Source organism: Lytechinus variegatus, chromosome 4 (genome assembly GCF_018143015.1).
Source record: "Lytechinus variegatus isolate NC3 chromosome 4, Lvar_3.0, whole genome shotgun sequence".
Classification (NCBI taxonomy): domain Eukaryota; kingdom Metazoa; phylum Echinodermata; class Echinoidea; order Temnopleuroida; family Toxopneustidae; genus Lytechinus; species Lytechinus variegatus.
The window spans coordinates 30,148,363-30,167,128 of NC_054743.1; the positions used below are offsets into that span (position 1 = coordinate 30,148,363).

General features: G+C 36.5%; 1 protein-coding gene across 2 annotated transcripts in view; it reads left to right on the forward strand.

Moving 5' to 3' along the window:
• Positions 1-15,339, forward strand: part of LOC121413808 (xaa-Pro aminopeptidase 1-like) — a 48,785-nt gene extending 33,446 nt beyond the window's left edge. Inside the window, exons 12-23 of one of the 2 annotated variants that reach the window (XM_041606771.1) lie at positions 783-869; positions 2,355-2,420; positions 3,095-3,165; positions 3,875-3,952; positions 4,639-4,710; positions 5,490-5,550; positions 6,140-6,209; positions 6,797-6,901; positions 7,975-8,046; positions 9,214-9,290; positions 12,418-12,516; positions 13,891-15,339. In XM_041606771.1, coding sequence (XP_041462705.1) covers positions 783-869; positions 2,355-2,420; positions 3,095-3,165; positions 3,875-3,952; positions 4,639-4,710; positions 5,490-5,550; positions 6,140-6,209; positions 6,797-6,901; positions 7,975-8,046; positions 9,214-9,290; positions 12,418-12,516; positions 13,891-14,079 — 1,047 coding nt within the window. In that variant the 3' untranslated portion in view covers positions 14,080-15,339. Of the gene's footprint in view, positions 1-782; positions 870-2,354; positions 2,421-3,094; positions 3,166-3,874; positions 3,953-4,638; positions 4,711-5,489; positions 5,551-6,139; positions 6,210-6,796; positions 6,902-7,974; positions 8,047-8,124; positions 8,197-9,213; positions 9,291-12,417; positions 12,517-13,890 lie in introns of both variants that reach the window. The other variant, XM_041606770.1, reaches the window with a different exon arrangement.
• The last annotated feature ends 3,427 nt before the right edge of the window (positions 15,340-18,766 follow it).

Sequence of the window (18,766 nt, forward strand, 5' to 3'; positions counted from 1 at the left end):
AAAAATATGTACAATTAATTACAAAGAAAAACCTTACATATTTTACATGATAATAATAAAACAAAATAGTATTTTACTTCGGATGTTAATCACATTCACGCATAAACATCCACACACACTGCACGCGCATACAACCTCACGCACACATACGCCCACACAAAAATAAATATATTACATTTAAAAAACAAACAGAAAATTACAATAACAAAGATTAAGCTGGTATGAGAGTAAAAAGCCTACAATGCCTCTTAAATGCATGAGCTAAGGTTATTTATCGAGCTCTGAAATAAAATTTAATAATGAAATCATGCATGGTATAACACTGATTATATCAATATCTCGTTACTTAGCTTGGATTAACTCCTGCTAATCAGCTATTAAATAGTGCTCTCACTTTGTGGAACGCACTCTCTTTAACAATACGCAAGGCCAAGTCTAAAGGGTCATTCAAAGCCTACCTTAAATCTATTCTAATTATATTTCAACCCCATCCCTTCTGTGTAAGAATTCCATCTGCGCCTTTGAGTAGGAAACTGTATAGAAGGCGAACTCAAAATGCTATCCCTCGGTATCATCATTATTATTATTATTATTTCTATTATTATTATTGTTATTATTATCATAAATATTATTGTTATTATCATTATTGTCATTATCATTATTATCAATACTATTAATATCATTATTGTTATTATTATTAATGTTATTGTTGTTATGATACTTGCTGGTTCCTTTTGAGCATTTCCTATGTTGCATAATCTCTTAATTTTTTTTTCATTCAGGACAAGGCTTATATTGAAGCATCGCCAGTCCTTCTCACCAAAGCACAGAAGAACCCTACAGAAGTGGAAGGAATGAAAGAGGCTCATGTAAGCCAAAATAAATACTCATTTTTATATCAAATAATTTGGAAAATTTATTCTTATGGGGCGTTGCAAGAAACTTGTGATCAATTGCAAGTCTATCTTTGTTCCAGAAATTAATCATAGGCCATGCAATTAATAGCAAATTTGCGATTGATTGCTACTCTGCTCCATGAAACAAGGAGTGTAAACTGATTTGCTAAAGTCAAAAGTGGTCGATCAACTGTAAAATTGCAACAGAATATTTGCGATTGATTTCAAATATTTTCTTGCAACACCCCTTAGTCTGTAAGTTATGTAGGTCTATATCTTTTTTTTTCTTCTAATGTTATCCTGGAAGCCCTTTTAAACATGGTGAATACTTTGGTTTTGAGACTTCCCAATATTCAGTGTTACGTCAAAAGAATATCTTTCTTCGTTGTGTGTCAAGATTGCATATGTAAAGGATAACATATTTTTCATTTGTTTTTATGGGATATGGTCGCAGCAACTATCAAACAATCATCTTGCAAATAAACCTAATAGCAAAATTATTTTTCTTATATCACAAAATTTCTTCTTGGTAATAATCCTGATTCTAACATTGCTGAAAAGTAGGCCCTACAAAAAATGTCGCAATGTGTGTTCTCATAGTAGACTTTTATGAAAGTGTGGTACACACAAATGCTCCAATGACAGTGCAACGACATTTACACACCGTGGGTGCCTCTGTAGTTTGAGTGATCAAAATGCGTCCACATAATATGATATGTAAAGAATTGATTCACATTGGATCAAATTCCACAGTGTGAGGACATTTTCTCACCGGGTTGCCTCTTCAGTGTGAGTGTTCACACTGTCTCCACGTAATATGATATGTGAAGAATTGATTCACATTGGATCAAATCCCACAGTGTGACGACATTTTCTCACCGTGGATGCCTCTTCAGTGCGAGTGTTCACACTGTGTCCACGTAATATGATATGTGAAGAATTGATTCACATTGGATCAAATTCTACAGTGTGACGACATTTTCACACTGTGGAGGCCTCTTCAGTGTGAGTGTTCACACTGTGTCCACATCATGGAATCTGTGAGTAAATGAGTCACACTGGATCAAATTCTACAGTGTGACGACATTTTCACACTGTGGAGGCCTCTTCAGTGTGAGTGTTCACACTGTGTCCACATCATGGAATCTGTGAGTAAATGAGTCACACTGGATCAAATTCTACAGTGTGACGACATTTTCACACCGTGGAAGCCTCTTCAGCGTGAGTGTTCACAATGTGTACACATAATGGGATCTGTGAAGAATCGATTCACACTGGCTCAAATTCCACAGTGTCACGAACATTCCACGCTGTATCCCAAACTGTGAACACACAGTGATACGCACAATGATACACACAGTGCAGGACATTGTTTTTCAACAGACATAGTGCAATCAACCAATCATCTTTCGACTAATTCGAGTAATCAGTATTTTATTGATTGTATTTTGTTTCCAGCGTCTGGATTCCATCTCACTATGTGAGCTTGGCGGGTGGTTGCAGGAGACCATGGACAGCTTAGAGGCAAGTAATACGTCATGGATGGGATTCGAACCAGCGACCCTCTGTTTCAATGTCCGAAGATTAATCCACTAATCAAAACGCTCCCCCAAAACTTCATATTTGTTTGTAGGGAGGGGGTGTTTTTAATACCAGGAGGGTCACGAAGACTGAAAGGATAGTTCATCCTGATATTGATTGAATATATAATTGGGAAATAAATATATGAAACATTGTGAATATCATTCAAATAGATAAGAAATTACTAAAGTTCCATAATAATTGTGTAAAATATTGTAGTCAATTCCCCCATCACCGTATCACTTGCTATTTTGTAAATGTTTCTTTCATTTCCCTCCTTGTTCGTGGAAGGAAGGGGATGGGGGAGGGGGAACGGTATATAAGGCATCACCCTATTTGAATGTGAATATCGGTTGATATCATGCATTTCACATAACGTGGCTGGGTGTAGCGATTGTACCCGGATCTTTCACGGGGGGGGGGGGGACTATAATAGTGATATATCTCTTTTCTTCAGTTGAAAGTATCCTTTTATCCCTTTTTATCCATTTTTGTTTTTACTACTTTGAAAATCATAAGGGTAGACTCCCCATGTTACCCCTGTTAGTATGACTGTATAGTTTTATCAGACTTCTTCTTACTCTTGACCGTTTTCCATTCTTTTCGATTTTCAACAGGATCCGGCAGTCGGAGATAAGAGCATTCTTAGTGAGCTCGTTGTCGAGGACATGGCAAAAGAGTTTAGAAGGTAGGTATCCCTTAACGTGCCATTTTGAATAATCGTCTGCTAGTATAAAGTTATTTATATCTACTTTATATTATCCGGAATCGTTGCGGTCATGGGACAAAGGAAGCCGAAAACTAAATCCAAATACAATGAAAACAGCAACATTCCCTGCCATTATGTAACATTAGCAGATTTTGATTTCATTTTCATTTTACAGGAAGATTGTTATTAGCTGATGTCTAAATGCACAGTGATACGAATTTTAATGAGGTGTGTTTGTAACTCGTTTATCAAATGTATACATTTTGTACGTTCTTTCATTCCTCTGATTCTGTTAGATAAAATAATTAAAGTGAAGTGCATTCATATTTTAAATCCATATGCTCTTCATAGTGCTTGCAGAACTTGTAGACTTGTTCTATAGATGCTTTGGTGGAGTATTGTACACAAATTTTGTGTAATAAAATAAAACCTTTTAAACATGTATACTTTACCCACGTACATGACTGAAAAAAAATGCATGGAACATTGCTGTAAATTTCCCTCCTATCCCAATGTTTCACATTTTCTTTACTAGAAAACTTATAAACATAAAACAGTCGTATACCCACTTTATGTATATTCTATATAGGGGGCATAACAGTTTTTTATTCGAACATATTGTTTTTCACCTTTTTATCAGAAAAATATGAACATATGCATACACATATTTTGTTTCTTTATTTCAAAGTGTTCATGAAAGCAACAAAGGTCTGAGTTTTGGGACGATCTCATCCTTTGGACCTAATGGAGCCGTAATTCATTACTCGTAAGATCAACTATATCCAACTTTCCTATAAATGATATCTAAATCATATTATCATTGTCATTACTATTGCTATTATTATCGTCATTAGCGTTATTATTATCATTATTTGTATCGTTATATTATCATCATCATCATCATCATCATCATCATTATTATTATTATTATTATCATTATTACTATTGATTTTTATCAATTATTATTATTATTATAATATATATATATAATATAAATAATATTATATTATTTCCCTCATCTTCATTTCTATCATCACCACCGCCATCATCATTGTCATCATCATCATCGTCATCCTCATTACCATCATCATCATCATCATCACCATTATCATCATCATCTTCATCTTCATCATCATCGTCATCATCATCATCATCATCGTCATCATCATCGTCATCATCATCATCATCATTATCATCATCATCATCATCATTATCATCATCATAATCATCAACAGGATCGTAGCTGACGTTGTTATTGATGTTCTCGTCGGCATTGTTGTCAGTTGAGTGCATTTATAGTAGTAAAAATTCAAGGCAGATTTCAATATTCTAATTAAAATCAAAATTAGATTAATCATGGAATGTTTTCACACATATTACAAGATTACAAAATATTTTCTAATGGGAAAATTTTTGGTATTATGCTGATTTAGACCATTATCACCGTTACAGATCGTCTAATGAGACTGATGTACCAATCACCAACCAAGGAATCTTTCTCCTTGACTCTGGTGGACAATACCTGTGAGTATAAAACTAATATCATTTTAACATCATAATGCTTAGCTTTAATATTTAAGAGGTTTATTGCCTGCCCTTAACAGTATAGCTCCGGGGAATAGGTACGATGGAGGGTAGGGGTTTGGGGTGGGGTGAAGTTATTTTCCATTGGCGAACATATGGAGGGGGGTAGGGGCCATGAACCCTCGAAAAGTGACGACCAGGAAAGAAAAGAGAAAAGGAAAGACTAAAAAAGATTAAAATATTATATCATTTTCCAAATGTTATGTCCTGATCTTTAAAAAAAGTGATTTTTTTTTAATTAATAGTTTTTGAATATATATATTTTTTCTATTCGCCATTCTGGTCCCCTCTAAATCTGTGGCTCGTTATGGTACTGTTAATCACTATATAGTCAAGGTCATCCTTAATTTTGTGCCGTTAGAAATAGTCCTATGGCATTTTGCATTGGCCAAGATTAATATTTCCAATTTGCGACTGGAAATTTGGTTGTATTTCGATTGGATGAAGTGCTTTTGGTTGATTTCGCCTATCCTGTACAGAGATTGATGGTGTCGCTAGGGCGACTGTTTGTCATGTGAGTAAATGTTGGCAAAAGCAAGGGAAATGGATGAATGAATAGTTCTGGATTAAGAAGAATTCGATATGCATCTTCACATTATTGTTACGTAAAAAGTAAATGAATACATCCTCAGAAAAACGTGGCGCCGCCCCTCGATGCATGATACATTGAATTGCCTCGAGATATTCTTGATTTTTTTAAAATTCTGTCTTCTTTTCAGAGAGGGAACCTGTGACATTACTCGTTCTTTCCACTTTGGAGAACCAACAGGCTTTATGAAGGTAGGTTAGTGGTTTGACTATTTAAAGTTAGCAGGCAATTTGAACCACAATCACTTTGAGTTCCTAAGACAATGTACCTCATTGTAAAATCATTCATTTTGGAGGGGTTTTGCTACATTCATATGATTGATGACCAACCCTCCTCCTTGTTTCCAGTCTGCGTCAATTAGGCCGCCATTTTAATGTTACCGTTTTCATTAGGATGAGATGTATTCATAACTGACTTGATTATCTTTGTTTTTATCTGTTTGATTTGATATAAAATTCATACAAATTATATGTGTTAATTCATCTCGTTACCCAGAAGGCAATATCAGTGAACAAAAAAACAAAATCAGAAAAGACGACGCTCATGTTGAATTTATTCGAAATGACATTTAATCGAAGAAGAGGTCCTATATAAGCAATAGTTGCTAGAGTGACGTGATTAAACAAACTATTTACAATGGTTAATTTACCATTTCAAATAATTCTAACTCGGTCTCCCAAAACATCAGTGGAAGTGCCAGAAATGCTGAAAATGATCTGAACAGCTCATTTAAGTTTATGATTTTTTTTTATTATTGGATGGATAATTATATGATTATAGGAAGCTTATACTAGGGTTCTGATGGGGCATATTGATCTCGTCTCGGCTACCTTCAGGACAGGAGTGTATGGTAAGCTTTTTTTTTGTCTCTTTGTTTGTATGTTTCTTTTGTTTTGATTTTTAAATGTTCTTTTTTGTTGTTTTTTGTGGGGGAAGGGGAATTGTACTATTACAACGGTTTCTTCTATGGTTTGATCATAGGCCTACATGTATGTCCATGCAGTGTACCGCTCTGTTGATTATTGTTAAATGAATAAATTCGAGAATCAACCTTAACTGTCTTCTTTAGTAATAAAATAAAGATGCAGTATACAAAATAATATTTATTTGACATCACTGTCGAAAATGATTAACTTGCGTGAGGTGAGGTTTCGTACTTTTCGACTGAATGCACTTAAATTTAATTCCATTCTGTTAAAATTTCAGCAGTAATAAACCAAAATATCACTCGAAGATTCGAATATATTTTTGAATGATTATGTGGATCATATTATTAATATTTCAATTTCATTCGAAGAAACAAACTTCCGAAATTTGAATTGAGGCAATCTCGTGCTTTCAGTGAAAACTTTCATAACCGAAGGATACCAGACCATCAAGCCTTCCCAATTTTTACGCCAGTACCTGGTAAGTGAACATATTCATTTCTCCACTTAGGTCGTGAGATTGATGCCCATGCTCGCCAGCCCCTTTGGGAGGGAGGCTTGGACTACCGACACGGTACAGGACATGGTATCGGTCACTTCCTGAACGTTCACGAGGGTAAGAGGGAAATACTTCGTCCTTTTTTGCGAATCTCCACTGGCTTTGATTTGATCTATTTAAATAAGAGTTTATATATATATATATATATATATATATATATATATATATATATACATATACATATATATGATTAAGAGGATGAATATAAAAAAAACAGGAGGAGGGGAAATGGCGAGAAATTATGAGGGTAGGAAGTGTCCAGGGAGGAGGATATGGAGGAGATAAAGGAAAAAAAATGAGGAGAAGTTGACGAGGAAGAAAAAGGGAAGAGGATGCCTATATACGACGAGGAACATGATGAGGAGAGGGGGTGAGGTTCTAAATGGGCCTAGACTAGACGAGGAGGTGCATAGGTGATTTAGGAAGCAGGAGGTGGAATAGGAGAGGGAGGAAGAGGTGGGATAAGTGAGGAGGAGGATGAAGGATAGGAGGGGAATAGGAGAAAGAAGAGAACTAGGAGGAGGAGGAATAGAAGCTAGAGGCATGGGAGGAGGCGGGGAAGGACGAATAAGAAAGGGGCGAGGAATATGAAGAGTAGGATGAAGAATAAGAGGGGGAGGAGGATCAGAAGGAGGAGGAGGAAGAATAATGTGAGGAGGATGAATAAGAGGACTAGAGGAGGAGGAGGACGAATGTAAGGAGGAGGGGGGGGGGAGGATGTGGGACTTCGTTTAAATTATGAAAGAATCGTATTGCACATCCAAACGAATTATTTTCATTACGTCACCGCAGCTGAATCACATCATCTCATAACAATTTCTCTTCATTTCACTTATCATTGAATTTAATTGCTGTTTCATTGTGTTCTAATGTTACACCGTGTTACCATGGTGACGGGAAGGGGGATTCGCATTACTCCAGTATTGTCATGTTAAAAAAAAATCACGCATGTTTTCGAGGTACTCATAATGACATGCACTACTAAAGTCAGTCAAAAGACATATGCATGCTATGCAATGATGCTAACAATACAACCGATAATTTTGTACTTCATCCCGCTTTTCATACCAGTAATGCTTCCAATTCATCCATCTTCCGCTGTTTGTTTCGTGTGTTTTATTTGTCATCAGGTCCAGGTCGTATCAATCTTGGTTACAGTCCTGCTCACGAACCAATTCATCTAAACATGTTTTTCTCAGACGGTAGGTGTAACTAAGAAATATATGGCGCCTTTTTTGTTTTTTTTTAAGTGAAAGTATATGTATCATTTTTGCATGTAGGCCCTGCCAGTATTTCGCTTGGTTACAGCTCTCGACACAAACCCATTTCTGTTGGCATGTTCTTTTCAGATGGTGAGTAGGATATAGGCCTAATGATGACTGAGGCAGGCACGGGTCGAAGGGAGGGAGGGAGGGGGGGGGGGGGCTGAATTAGTACCAAATTGGCCTTTCAAATGTTTCATAGTTTTATTCGACAGAAAAACTTGCGGAAATAACGGTAATTGAAAATGACAGTAATAACTTTAAAGAGCTCTCATCTCAAAATGAATTCTCTTTAGTATTATCCTATGACAGAGAATATGATGAAAATAACTGTAAATGATGACTTTAATAGTAATAGCTTTATAACGCTTTATGCTTCATACCGATCTTAAAATCTTAAAAACTATGACTAAGTTGGATTAAACGAATAGCAGCTTTATTTTGGACATGTTTAAAATGTGTGGCAAAAATCCGAATGTTATTTTGATAGCGTTTTCAATTTTAAACTCCCATTTTTTTTTAAAGGAGCGTCTTCACTGACGATTTCAACAAATTAACTCTCATCAAATGATATGTTTAATTGTCTATGGAATTATCTCAGACGGAGAAGTCTCTAGACTTTGAACCACAAGGTCCGGGGTTCACATCACACCGCAGCACTCGCGTCCTTTGGCCGGGCGTTTACCTACTCTTGCTATTCTCCACCTATGTTAGTAAATGGCGACCCAGTAAAAGAAAAAAAAGCTCGAGCGCCCAAGAGTTTTGGTCCAGATTGGTTACACAACAGTTCTCACTTAAAGAAGGGATATATATCAGGTGTTTCCTTCAAAAGCATAGTGGGAATTATTAATCCTCGGTTGGATTGGTAATATTAGGCCTACTATTTTTCTTCGGGGCTCCGCTCCTCGCGAAAAATAGTAATTGCCAAGCCAACCTCGGATGAATATTTCCCACAATACTTTTTTTTAAAGCCTGATCTATTTGTATATTATTATTAATTTTATTTTGATTATTTTGATTATTATTATTATCATTATTATTATTATTTTAACATTATTATTATCATCATATAAATATTTTTTCAACCTTAATACTTTTTTTTTACAGAACCCGGCTATTACGAGGATGGAGAATTTGGAATTCGAATTGAAAATGTCATGTTTGCCAAAGAGGCGACGACACAGGTATCAAATGCATTTTGGATTTTCGTTGTGTAAAGGCCTGTTCCTAGTCTACAAATGTAAACCCATATCTGCAGTATGTGTACCACAGCTGATTCAACGAGTCTGCATAGCAGACTAGAGGCTGTTCTCACTACGTTCCTAAAACTAGTTTACTGGAAACTAGTTTAGTGGAAACTAGTTTAACGCGTAGTGAGAACGGTCAAAGCGGTCTTGGAAGCGATCTTCCAAACCAGTTTGGAAAAACACCTCGCGATTTAGTTTTGAAGATCGCTTTGCCTCGTTAAACTGGTTTTAGCGTAAGTGAGGACACAACCGTTCTTCGGGAAGCGATCTTCGCACATTTTGAGCGCGCTACTCTACACAACAGGTGTAGAATGCCTATGCTGCGGTTTCGAATTTCGCGCGAAACGTCTCACCCCACTGAGAGCGTTTCCATAGCAACAAGAGCGTTTTACGTGAAGTGATTTTGAAAACCACTTTCGTGTGATCAAGTGAGAACGCTAGCAAAGCGATCTTCAAAAGTGGTTTCCTGAATCGGTTTCCAGTAAACTATACACAACAAAAAAAGTAAGTCCCCACCTAAAGAAACATCAATAATTTCCGAACCCATGCGAGTTTTTAATGTATTTTTACATGAGCGTGTGGGTAATTTTATAAGCTACCCTCTGAGTAAATGCTGTGGACGTATCTTACGTCATGCTTCAATGAGCACCGTTAGAATTTAAAAAATGTCACTTTTCAAAAGTCACAAGTAAAGTATCATGACTTTGATTCCATTTTATTGGAAATAATTCCACATTCTCATCATGAAAAATAGTCAGAAGGCTTGTAAAAAGTACTTTCTAAAAGACGATACAACTTTCTTAGCTAAATTTTACGGTTGAATAAACTCAAGTCCAAATTTGCTATAATTGGGTTTTTACACATTTCTATCAATAAAAATGCTAGAATATGATGACAGTTATTTTGGGGAAGACTATCTTCAACAATATTCATCTTTCACGGTTCAGTGAACATTTATTGGAAACAAAAAATGCGATTTTCAAATATTGTAGGCAAGTATTGCTTCATTTCGGTAACTGAAAATGATATTTTCTCAACTTTTTCGTTATGTTCATGACCAATTATCATGCTTCAATGATTCAAAGGTGTCAAATTAAACATTTACGCTTGAATGAACATGTGGAATGTGATTAGCTCTTTTTTAAGTTATTGGAAAAAATGCAATTTGTAACTATGGATATCTGTCACAAAACTCATTGCACAGTTCATTATTTTGATTTGATTTTCATGAAAATCCCGATGTTTATTGCATCAGTGAGCACACAATATTAAAAAATTATGCAAATGAGAAGAAAGTTCAAGGCCTTGGCACCACTCTGTACTGTATCGAATGGTTATTTTGGTGTGCGCACCTTTTGGATAGTGTTACTCTGAAGCCATGTGCGAAGTTTCATGAAATAACTGTTGGCAGAAGTAACAAAAACCGTCCATGAAACAAACCCTCATTTCATATTTGTTAAAATTTTGACTTCCTCTCTCATAGACTTGTGTACATTATTGGTGCATATGTTTAAGCATACGTAACCCCAAGGTGGAACTTATTTTCAAGGCTGTCTTTAGCAATGTCGTTTGGCAGTAATGTTTATCAACCTATGGGCAGAATTCTGTGCAAAAATGAAATCGATTTGTTTGTTTATGGATGAGTGAGCACGCATCAAAGTGGGAAAATTGGTATTTTCAATGTCACAGACTCATTTTAAAGGGTAATAAAGTGAATATTGGGGGCAAATTTGGTTTCAAATGTGTCTTTAATTGCTGTAGATTTTATCATCCATCATTTCTATCACCAAACACTTTCCGAACTTTAACCATTTTCATGGTTGAGCGAGCACATTTAAATGAATGGACAGATCAGTGGTGGATCCAGAATTTTAGATTGGGGAGGGGCCTATAATCGGGGGAGCCATCAACATTTTCAAATTTTAACATCATCTAACAAGTTGTAGAAGATACTACCAAAAAAACCCTATGATGATACGTCACAATACAGGGGCCGCAGAGCAGTTTTCAAAGTGGGGGAGGGGGGGGGGGCTGACCATGCCAAAAATCACAATCGTATTACATTTTTGTACTTGCTTATGGAAAAAACTAGGGGGCTGAAGCCCCCAGCTCCCCCCCCCCCCCGCTGCCCCTGCAATACATCATGCTCACTCAACCATGAACATACGATATCAAAATTTGGTCTGAAGTGGGTAAATGATGGATAGTAAAACAGATAACACCGTAAAATTCACCTAAAAACATTTTTTTGCGCAACTTTGTATTTGCACAATCTGAAAAACGACTCTTGTGACTTTCAAAAATGGTCATTTTTAATTCAATCTTTAATTACTCATGCATGACTCAACCGATCAATCCCATTTTCCCCCAGGAGTTGCTTAATGAGTGTAGAAAACCACCCATGAAATATCAGATCTCAAAATAATTCGGTTCAAAAGTTACAGCAATTTGATTTAGGGGGGACTTACTTTTTTGTTGTGTATAGTTTTAGAAAGTGTAATGAGAACGGCCTCTAGGTCAACTATGGCTGCTTCGCAAACCAGCACGCTGAGATCCCACCATACGAGCCATTCAGAGTCTGCATAGCCTGTTCCTTTATTGATGAATATAAAAAAGAAATAAAAGGAAATTCGCGCGAAAAATGAGAATGGGAATAGAATATACAACGAAAAAGAAAGGAAAGAAGAGGAAAATAAATCGGTAGTGACAATAGTGAAAATGAAGAGAATAGAATAAGGACATTGATGTGATTAATCTAATGATAACATTGAAGTTTGTTTTCCTTCAATGAGATTTCGAATAGTAGTGATAAGTTTGGCAATATGATAGATAAAGTGAATGATGAAAAATAATTCAAAGAATAGCAAAAGGAAATAAAAATATTGAACAAGTTATCGTATGAGTTACTCATGGATTAAAAAGTACAGATGCCTACAATAGTACTTCTTTGCTTACATAGCACGTAGGAACTTCCCAATACGGTGTAAATAGCGTACCTAAATTTACGAAGAAAAAACATAAAAAAAATAACCCCACTTTTTCTAATTTTTATTTTTCCATTCAGCATAAATTCAACAACTACACCTACATGACATTTGAAATGATCTCACTGGTACCATTCGAACCTACACTCATCGACTTTAGTCTCATGACCATGAAACAGGTAAGCCACCCCACCCTCCCTCCTGCACCCCTTGACATTTGAAATGGTCTCACGCTGATAGATTTTTGTTTCATTACCTTCAAACAGGTAAGCCACTCCACCCATCCCATACCCCTCCCACATGCACCGCTTGCCATTTGAAATGGTATCACTGATTCTATTTGAATCTACGCTGATAGAATTGTGTTTCATTACCTCCAAACAGGTAAGCCACTCCACCCCTCCCATACCCCTCCACACCCCTTTGCCATTTGAAATGGTCTCACTGTACCACTCGAACCTACACTCATCGATGTTAGGCTTATGACCTCCAAACAGGTAAGCCACTCCACCCCTCCCATACCCCTCCACACCCCTTTGCCATTTGAAATGGTCTCACTGTACCACTCGAACCTACACTTATCGATGTTAGGCTCTAAACAGGTAAGCCACACACCCCCGGGGAGTTGGGGCACTCAGTATATAATGCATAGTGGTATGTGCCGCGGAGGCCGCGCTAGCCGCATCATGCACGCATGACCGTTCCATAGGGGATGCATACGCACTCACGCTGGCGATCCGTTCCAAGGACCCCCGTTTTCACAAACATTTGTCGTTCCGAAGCCCGTTCCGAGGACCCTCCTTTTTAATATAAGCCCGCTCCAAGGCCCCCATTTTTTGTCTCGCCCGCGGAACACCCCACCACTTTTTTGGTCGAGTGCCCCCCCCGGGCACATACTCCTGCCATACCCCTCCCACACCCCTTGCCATTGAAATGGTCTCACTGATACCGTTTAAACCTGCACTCATCGATAGTCTCACGGCAGGTAAAAGTGCGGCCGGCCACACCCCTTGTTACTCGAAATGGTCTCACTGTTATCACTCGAACCTACAGTTGTCGATGTTAGGCTTATGATCGTCAACATTTCTGGGTGCAAACAATAACAAAAACATGGTTAATTTATGTCTTTTTGCACTTAATAGAATAAGGTTGCAATTAGATCTTGAAGATGTGGCACTCAAATCTTGATGGCATTGTTTTACTGCAACTTGACCTTTATGTCTAAAAAGCTCTATTCCGAACGTCCCCGATGTCCGTTGCTGTCATTCTATTTTAAATATTTTCTAACCAACAATATGAGCCCGTGGTGGGCGCCCGAGTTGAAGAACATTTTCTGCCATTTTGCCTCCATTCTTCATTCTTTTAAAAGTGGAGTAAATGGGAAATACATTTTCCTCAAAGTGACGATTCGCTTTCCCCAACATCAAAAAAAAAAATGGGAATAACTCTTATTTGTAAAAAAAACCAACTTTGAAATGCAAGGTGACAAGCTTATGATGCGATAAAAAATGAAAGGGAATACTATTAGTTTTACCTTTCTTCTTGTTTTCCAGATCGAATGGTACAATGCCTACAACGACAGAATCAATAATGAAATCAAGCCCTCTCTCACAGCAAGGGGCAAGGAGTGGGTGGAAATGAAGACAAAGTACGTTGACCCATCTACCGGAGCAGCCGCCCCACTAGTTACGTCATTCATCTGCATCATTATGACGTCATTAATCGCGATGTTTCTACAATAGTTTTTTAATTACAAAATGTGTTTTTCTAAATGGGGGGGGGGGGGATAAAACCACAATTTTCACGATTATTGTATAGAAAGAGTTTAATAGTTTAAATGTCACTTTCTATCTATTTATCATGGGAATTCTTGCGTTCAGTGCCATAAATCCAAAACCTAGTTTGCTCGATCTTAATGACATTGATTAATTTTGACTGCAATTATTATGAAAACACCAACACACGAGTGAAAAATCTGCTACCTAAATGTGTTTTCATCAAAATTGATGAAAAATAATAAATTCAGTGCTCTGTGAAAAACACCTAAAAAGCTCAATTCTAGGGACAACTAATGTAGCTTGTCATACATATTACTAATACAGTGACGTATCTAAGGAGGGACATGGAGTGCATTCCCCGAAACACCACTTCTAGTGGCCCAAAAGCTAGGGCAGAATATGAAGGAAATGGGTATAAAAAACAAGACAAAACAAAATAACCATAGACATAGAACTGGTGCTCATTTTGGCACGTTTATGTTGGATTGTTTTTCATGTTCAAATGATTTTTTCGCTATTGCTTATTTTTTATTTTTATTTTATTATTTTTTTTTTTTTGGGGGGGGTCATTACGAGGATACGCCACTGCATAAACAATCATATTGATTGCTATTTGATTTAAAATGATTTCCAGTACTTCCTATTTGTAACAAGTTTTATCGTGCATTTGATGATAGAAATTACTCATTTTATATATACACTGTTTTTTATAAATAGTTATGTATGTGTACACTTGGTTTCAACTATATAGGCCTATATGTTAAACTCTCATTATGTTACGTTACGTTATGTTACGGTGCATGTAGTACACAATCTATCGCATAGGAGAGAGTTATTGGTGTTGGAGTAGTGGTGTCATAATCATTATCGTGTCACTTTGTATAGAAAACAACTGTTTTATACAATCATGACACCGCAATTAAGAAAACGGGGAGAACGTAAGATAAAAATGATATGCCTCTATACATTGTAGACTATGCACCGTTAAAGTTCATAGCAAGCATAATTATTATCATGTCAAGAATGATACAGCATGATATGATGCAATATGCAAATGATTATTATGCAGAACTGCATGTTTTATAATTTGTGTTGTAATTTTATAAAATATAATATGCAGACATACACAAGATCGTGTAACTTTGATTTGAAAATGAATGTTTGATTTGACAATACAATTAGTCCTATAGATCTGAAATTAAAACATTGACTTGAATAAGATGATAATATTTATCAATGTCTATTGTATTTTGTTCTTGATTGTGTATATTTGAGAAGCGTTAGAGGGTCATCTACCTGACGAAATTGCGAGTTTTACCTTGCCATGTCAACAGAGTCAACTGAGTGAGCGCGCGAAGGGCACTCATGTGACAGTTATAATGACCTAATTGAGAAATGTTAAGGACAATGTCATTAAACAGATATGTATCTCACTGATCAAATAATGCGAGCGCGAAGCGCGAGCTGAATTTTTTTAATATTCACACCTAAAAAGGGACATTATAATCAAATTTGTGTAATCACGAAAGGTACCTGTCTTGTTAAATAAAGCGAGCGCGATGTGCGAGCTGAAATTTCGCATATTTTTACTCCAAACAGCGAGATTTTAAGGAATATATTTTAGGAATCCATTAAGAGTATGCATATCTCACCATAGTCATCTAATGCGAGTGCCAAGCGCTTGCTGATTTTATTAGAATTACATCTGAACACATGAAACACATTTTGTAGTCATTGCAATCATGATTATCATACGCATCTCACTAATCAAATATTGCGAGCGCGAAGCGCGAGCTTAAAATTTAGACAATTTAGACCTGAAGTGGGGCATTCTAAGGTCTCTTTGTAGGAAGTAACTGGGACCATACGTATTTCATTAGTCAAATGATGCGAGCGCGAAGCGCGAGCTGAAAATTTTTGATATTCAGATCAGAAGAAGGGACATTTTAAGGACTGATTTTAGGAATTCATGAAGAGCAGACATATCTCACCAATCCACTAATGCGAACGTAATCACGGAAGGAAATGTTTCATATATACGAAGACCTTAACATGGGGCACTCACTTTTTGAGTCATGTAAAAGGAGCATATGTCACTACATAAAACAATGATAACTCAAGTGCTAGGAAATATATTTGGTTTATATTGACTTGAAAACGGGATGTTTTAGTACTTCAGGATTATATATCTCGTTAAGCAGACAATGCGAGCACCAGACAAAATGAAGACGTAGGCCCTGGGCAAATTATGTTTCATAAAGTTATGATAAAAATGTTTCTTATGTAATGTAACATAACATAATTATAATATAATAAAACATTATAATGAATAATATTTTCTTCTTTTCCACTACGTTTCTTTTCATTTCTCCCTCTTTTCTCCTTTTCCCTCTTTTTTTTTGGTCAGCCGATGGAGAGGGGGGGGGGGGGGTGCCCCCCGTAGTTAAGCCACTGTATGTCTATATGGCAAATACCCCTCCAATATTATTATTTTTCTTACCCCATGATGGTTCAATTGTTTTATTAGAGATTACATAAAAAATTGACTTTCCATCTTAATCCCTTCCCAAAGACCCCAACATTGATGAATTGGAAGAAACGAGGGTTTCTATTCAATGTTATAATAAGGACATAAGTATTTCGTTTGGAAATGGTGAACTGGCTCTTTATTTGCATTTTATGATTCAATAATATTGTTTTATTTGTTAAGCGGTATTTTAGGAAGAATTTTTACCAATAAAGCAACTATCTCTTGTGATTTCTTTTTCATTTCTTTCGAAAAAGTGGGGGGATGTTTCTACAGGCCCCCCCTCCTCGAAAAGTGGGGGGGGGATATATCCCCCATCCCCCGGGATTTACGCAAGTGACTTATATTACTACTACTACTAGTACTACTACTACTAATGATAATAATAACAACAACAACAATAATGATATTATCAATTGTAATAATAATAATGATAATAATATTATTATTAATAATGATAATCATAATAATGATAATAATAGTAATGATATTAATAATAATAATAATAGCAATAATAATAAAAGTGACTTACAAAGCACCAAATCCTCTGTACAGGAAACCAGTAGCGGACCGTGACCCGGAGGAGACAAAGCATTGGGGGGGGGGGGCACTGCAACAATGCCGTGCCCCCCCCCCCAATGCTTTGTCTCCTCGGGGTCACGGTCCGCCACTGCAGGAAACTCAAATGCCAAAAAGAATAAAGAAGTAACTGAAAAGGTTTGAGATCATTGTAAGACTCAACCGAGATGCATTTTTTTAATGTAAAGCTACATGTAATCCACAATGTGGGGGTATGGATGAAGAAATGATCTGGCCTCAAGTTTTTTTTTGGAATATGGAATTTTATGTTGATAATAAGCGGGAAGACCTAATGGTCTTGGTAAAAGATTGCATTGAGGTTCTGATACATCATGATGAAATAAAATAAAAAGCAAACTTGGGAAAAAGATTGGAAAAGTATCAAAGAAATCGAAAATGACACATAGATCGTGACGAATTTGTAGACGAGGAGATGAGAGGGAGGGGTAACGATGCGAATGTGAGGGGGAGGTTCTTGAAAGGAGGAATAAAATAATGATGTAAAGATATCGGGCAAATGGAAATGAGAGGGGAGGGTTTGAGAATGAGAGAACGTGAATGTGAAGTATTAAAATTGGAAGGAGAAATAAATAGGTTAAAGATCCAGACCGGACCCAAAAATGAAACCGACAAATTATATACCAATAGAAAGCTTATAAGCTACTAAATACAGCAAGGTATGCTTTATGCATTTTCACCGCTTCCCAGCTGAGTATTTTGCTTAAGAATATTCCAATTATCGGGCTTCGAACCCCGTTTAGAAAATAGGCTCTATTGTGCTTTTCACCTGCCTCGAGACTGTGACGTCACGTTGTGTAAGAAGCGTCGTGATTCCATATGATTGTACACAGAAAAACTGGGTGATTTTTTTGCTTTCCAGATAACGCATTTCATTCTCTTCACTTCTATCATAGAGGGATATCACATATATTTTTTTTGAACTAGTTTTTGCCATATTTTATTTCCTGCTTATTTGTCGCAGATTTCAATTCTATCTGCATTTAGATTATGTATAACAACTTTTCCTGACATAGCAATTTAGGCCCAATAAGAGCCAAACAAAGAAATCACACAAAAAGGTAGTGAATAGTTGTAGGTTTACAACAATTTGAACAGAGAATAATTTTGAGTGCCATTTTCATCTAAAAACGAAAAAAAAATGGATTCATAACATGGAAATGGAAGAAAATACCCAATGCTTTTGTACACAAACCTATATGGAATCACAACCTTCAGACACACCGTGATGTCATCATTTCCAGACGACGTGGGGGTGCTCAATCAAAGCGTAATTTGAAGGAGCCGTTTCTTTGATTTTCATTTAAAATTTTTAACTATTGGAAGGAGATATATGTAATATTTTTGGTATATTTGTATTGTATGAGTCATTGCCTTTATTTTGATATATGATTGTTTTTACACCAGTCATGGTCTTTAACTGTTCTTAACGAAGAAACAGGATGATGAAAAAGACATAGACAGATTTTAAGAACATCCCGCCCGTGCCCCCCCCCCATTTGAGAGGTCCCCCATTTTTGTAATGGG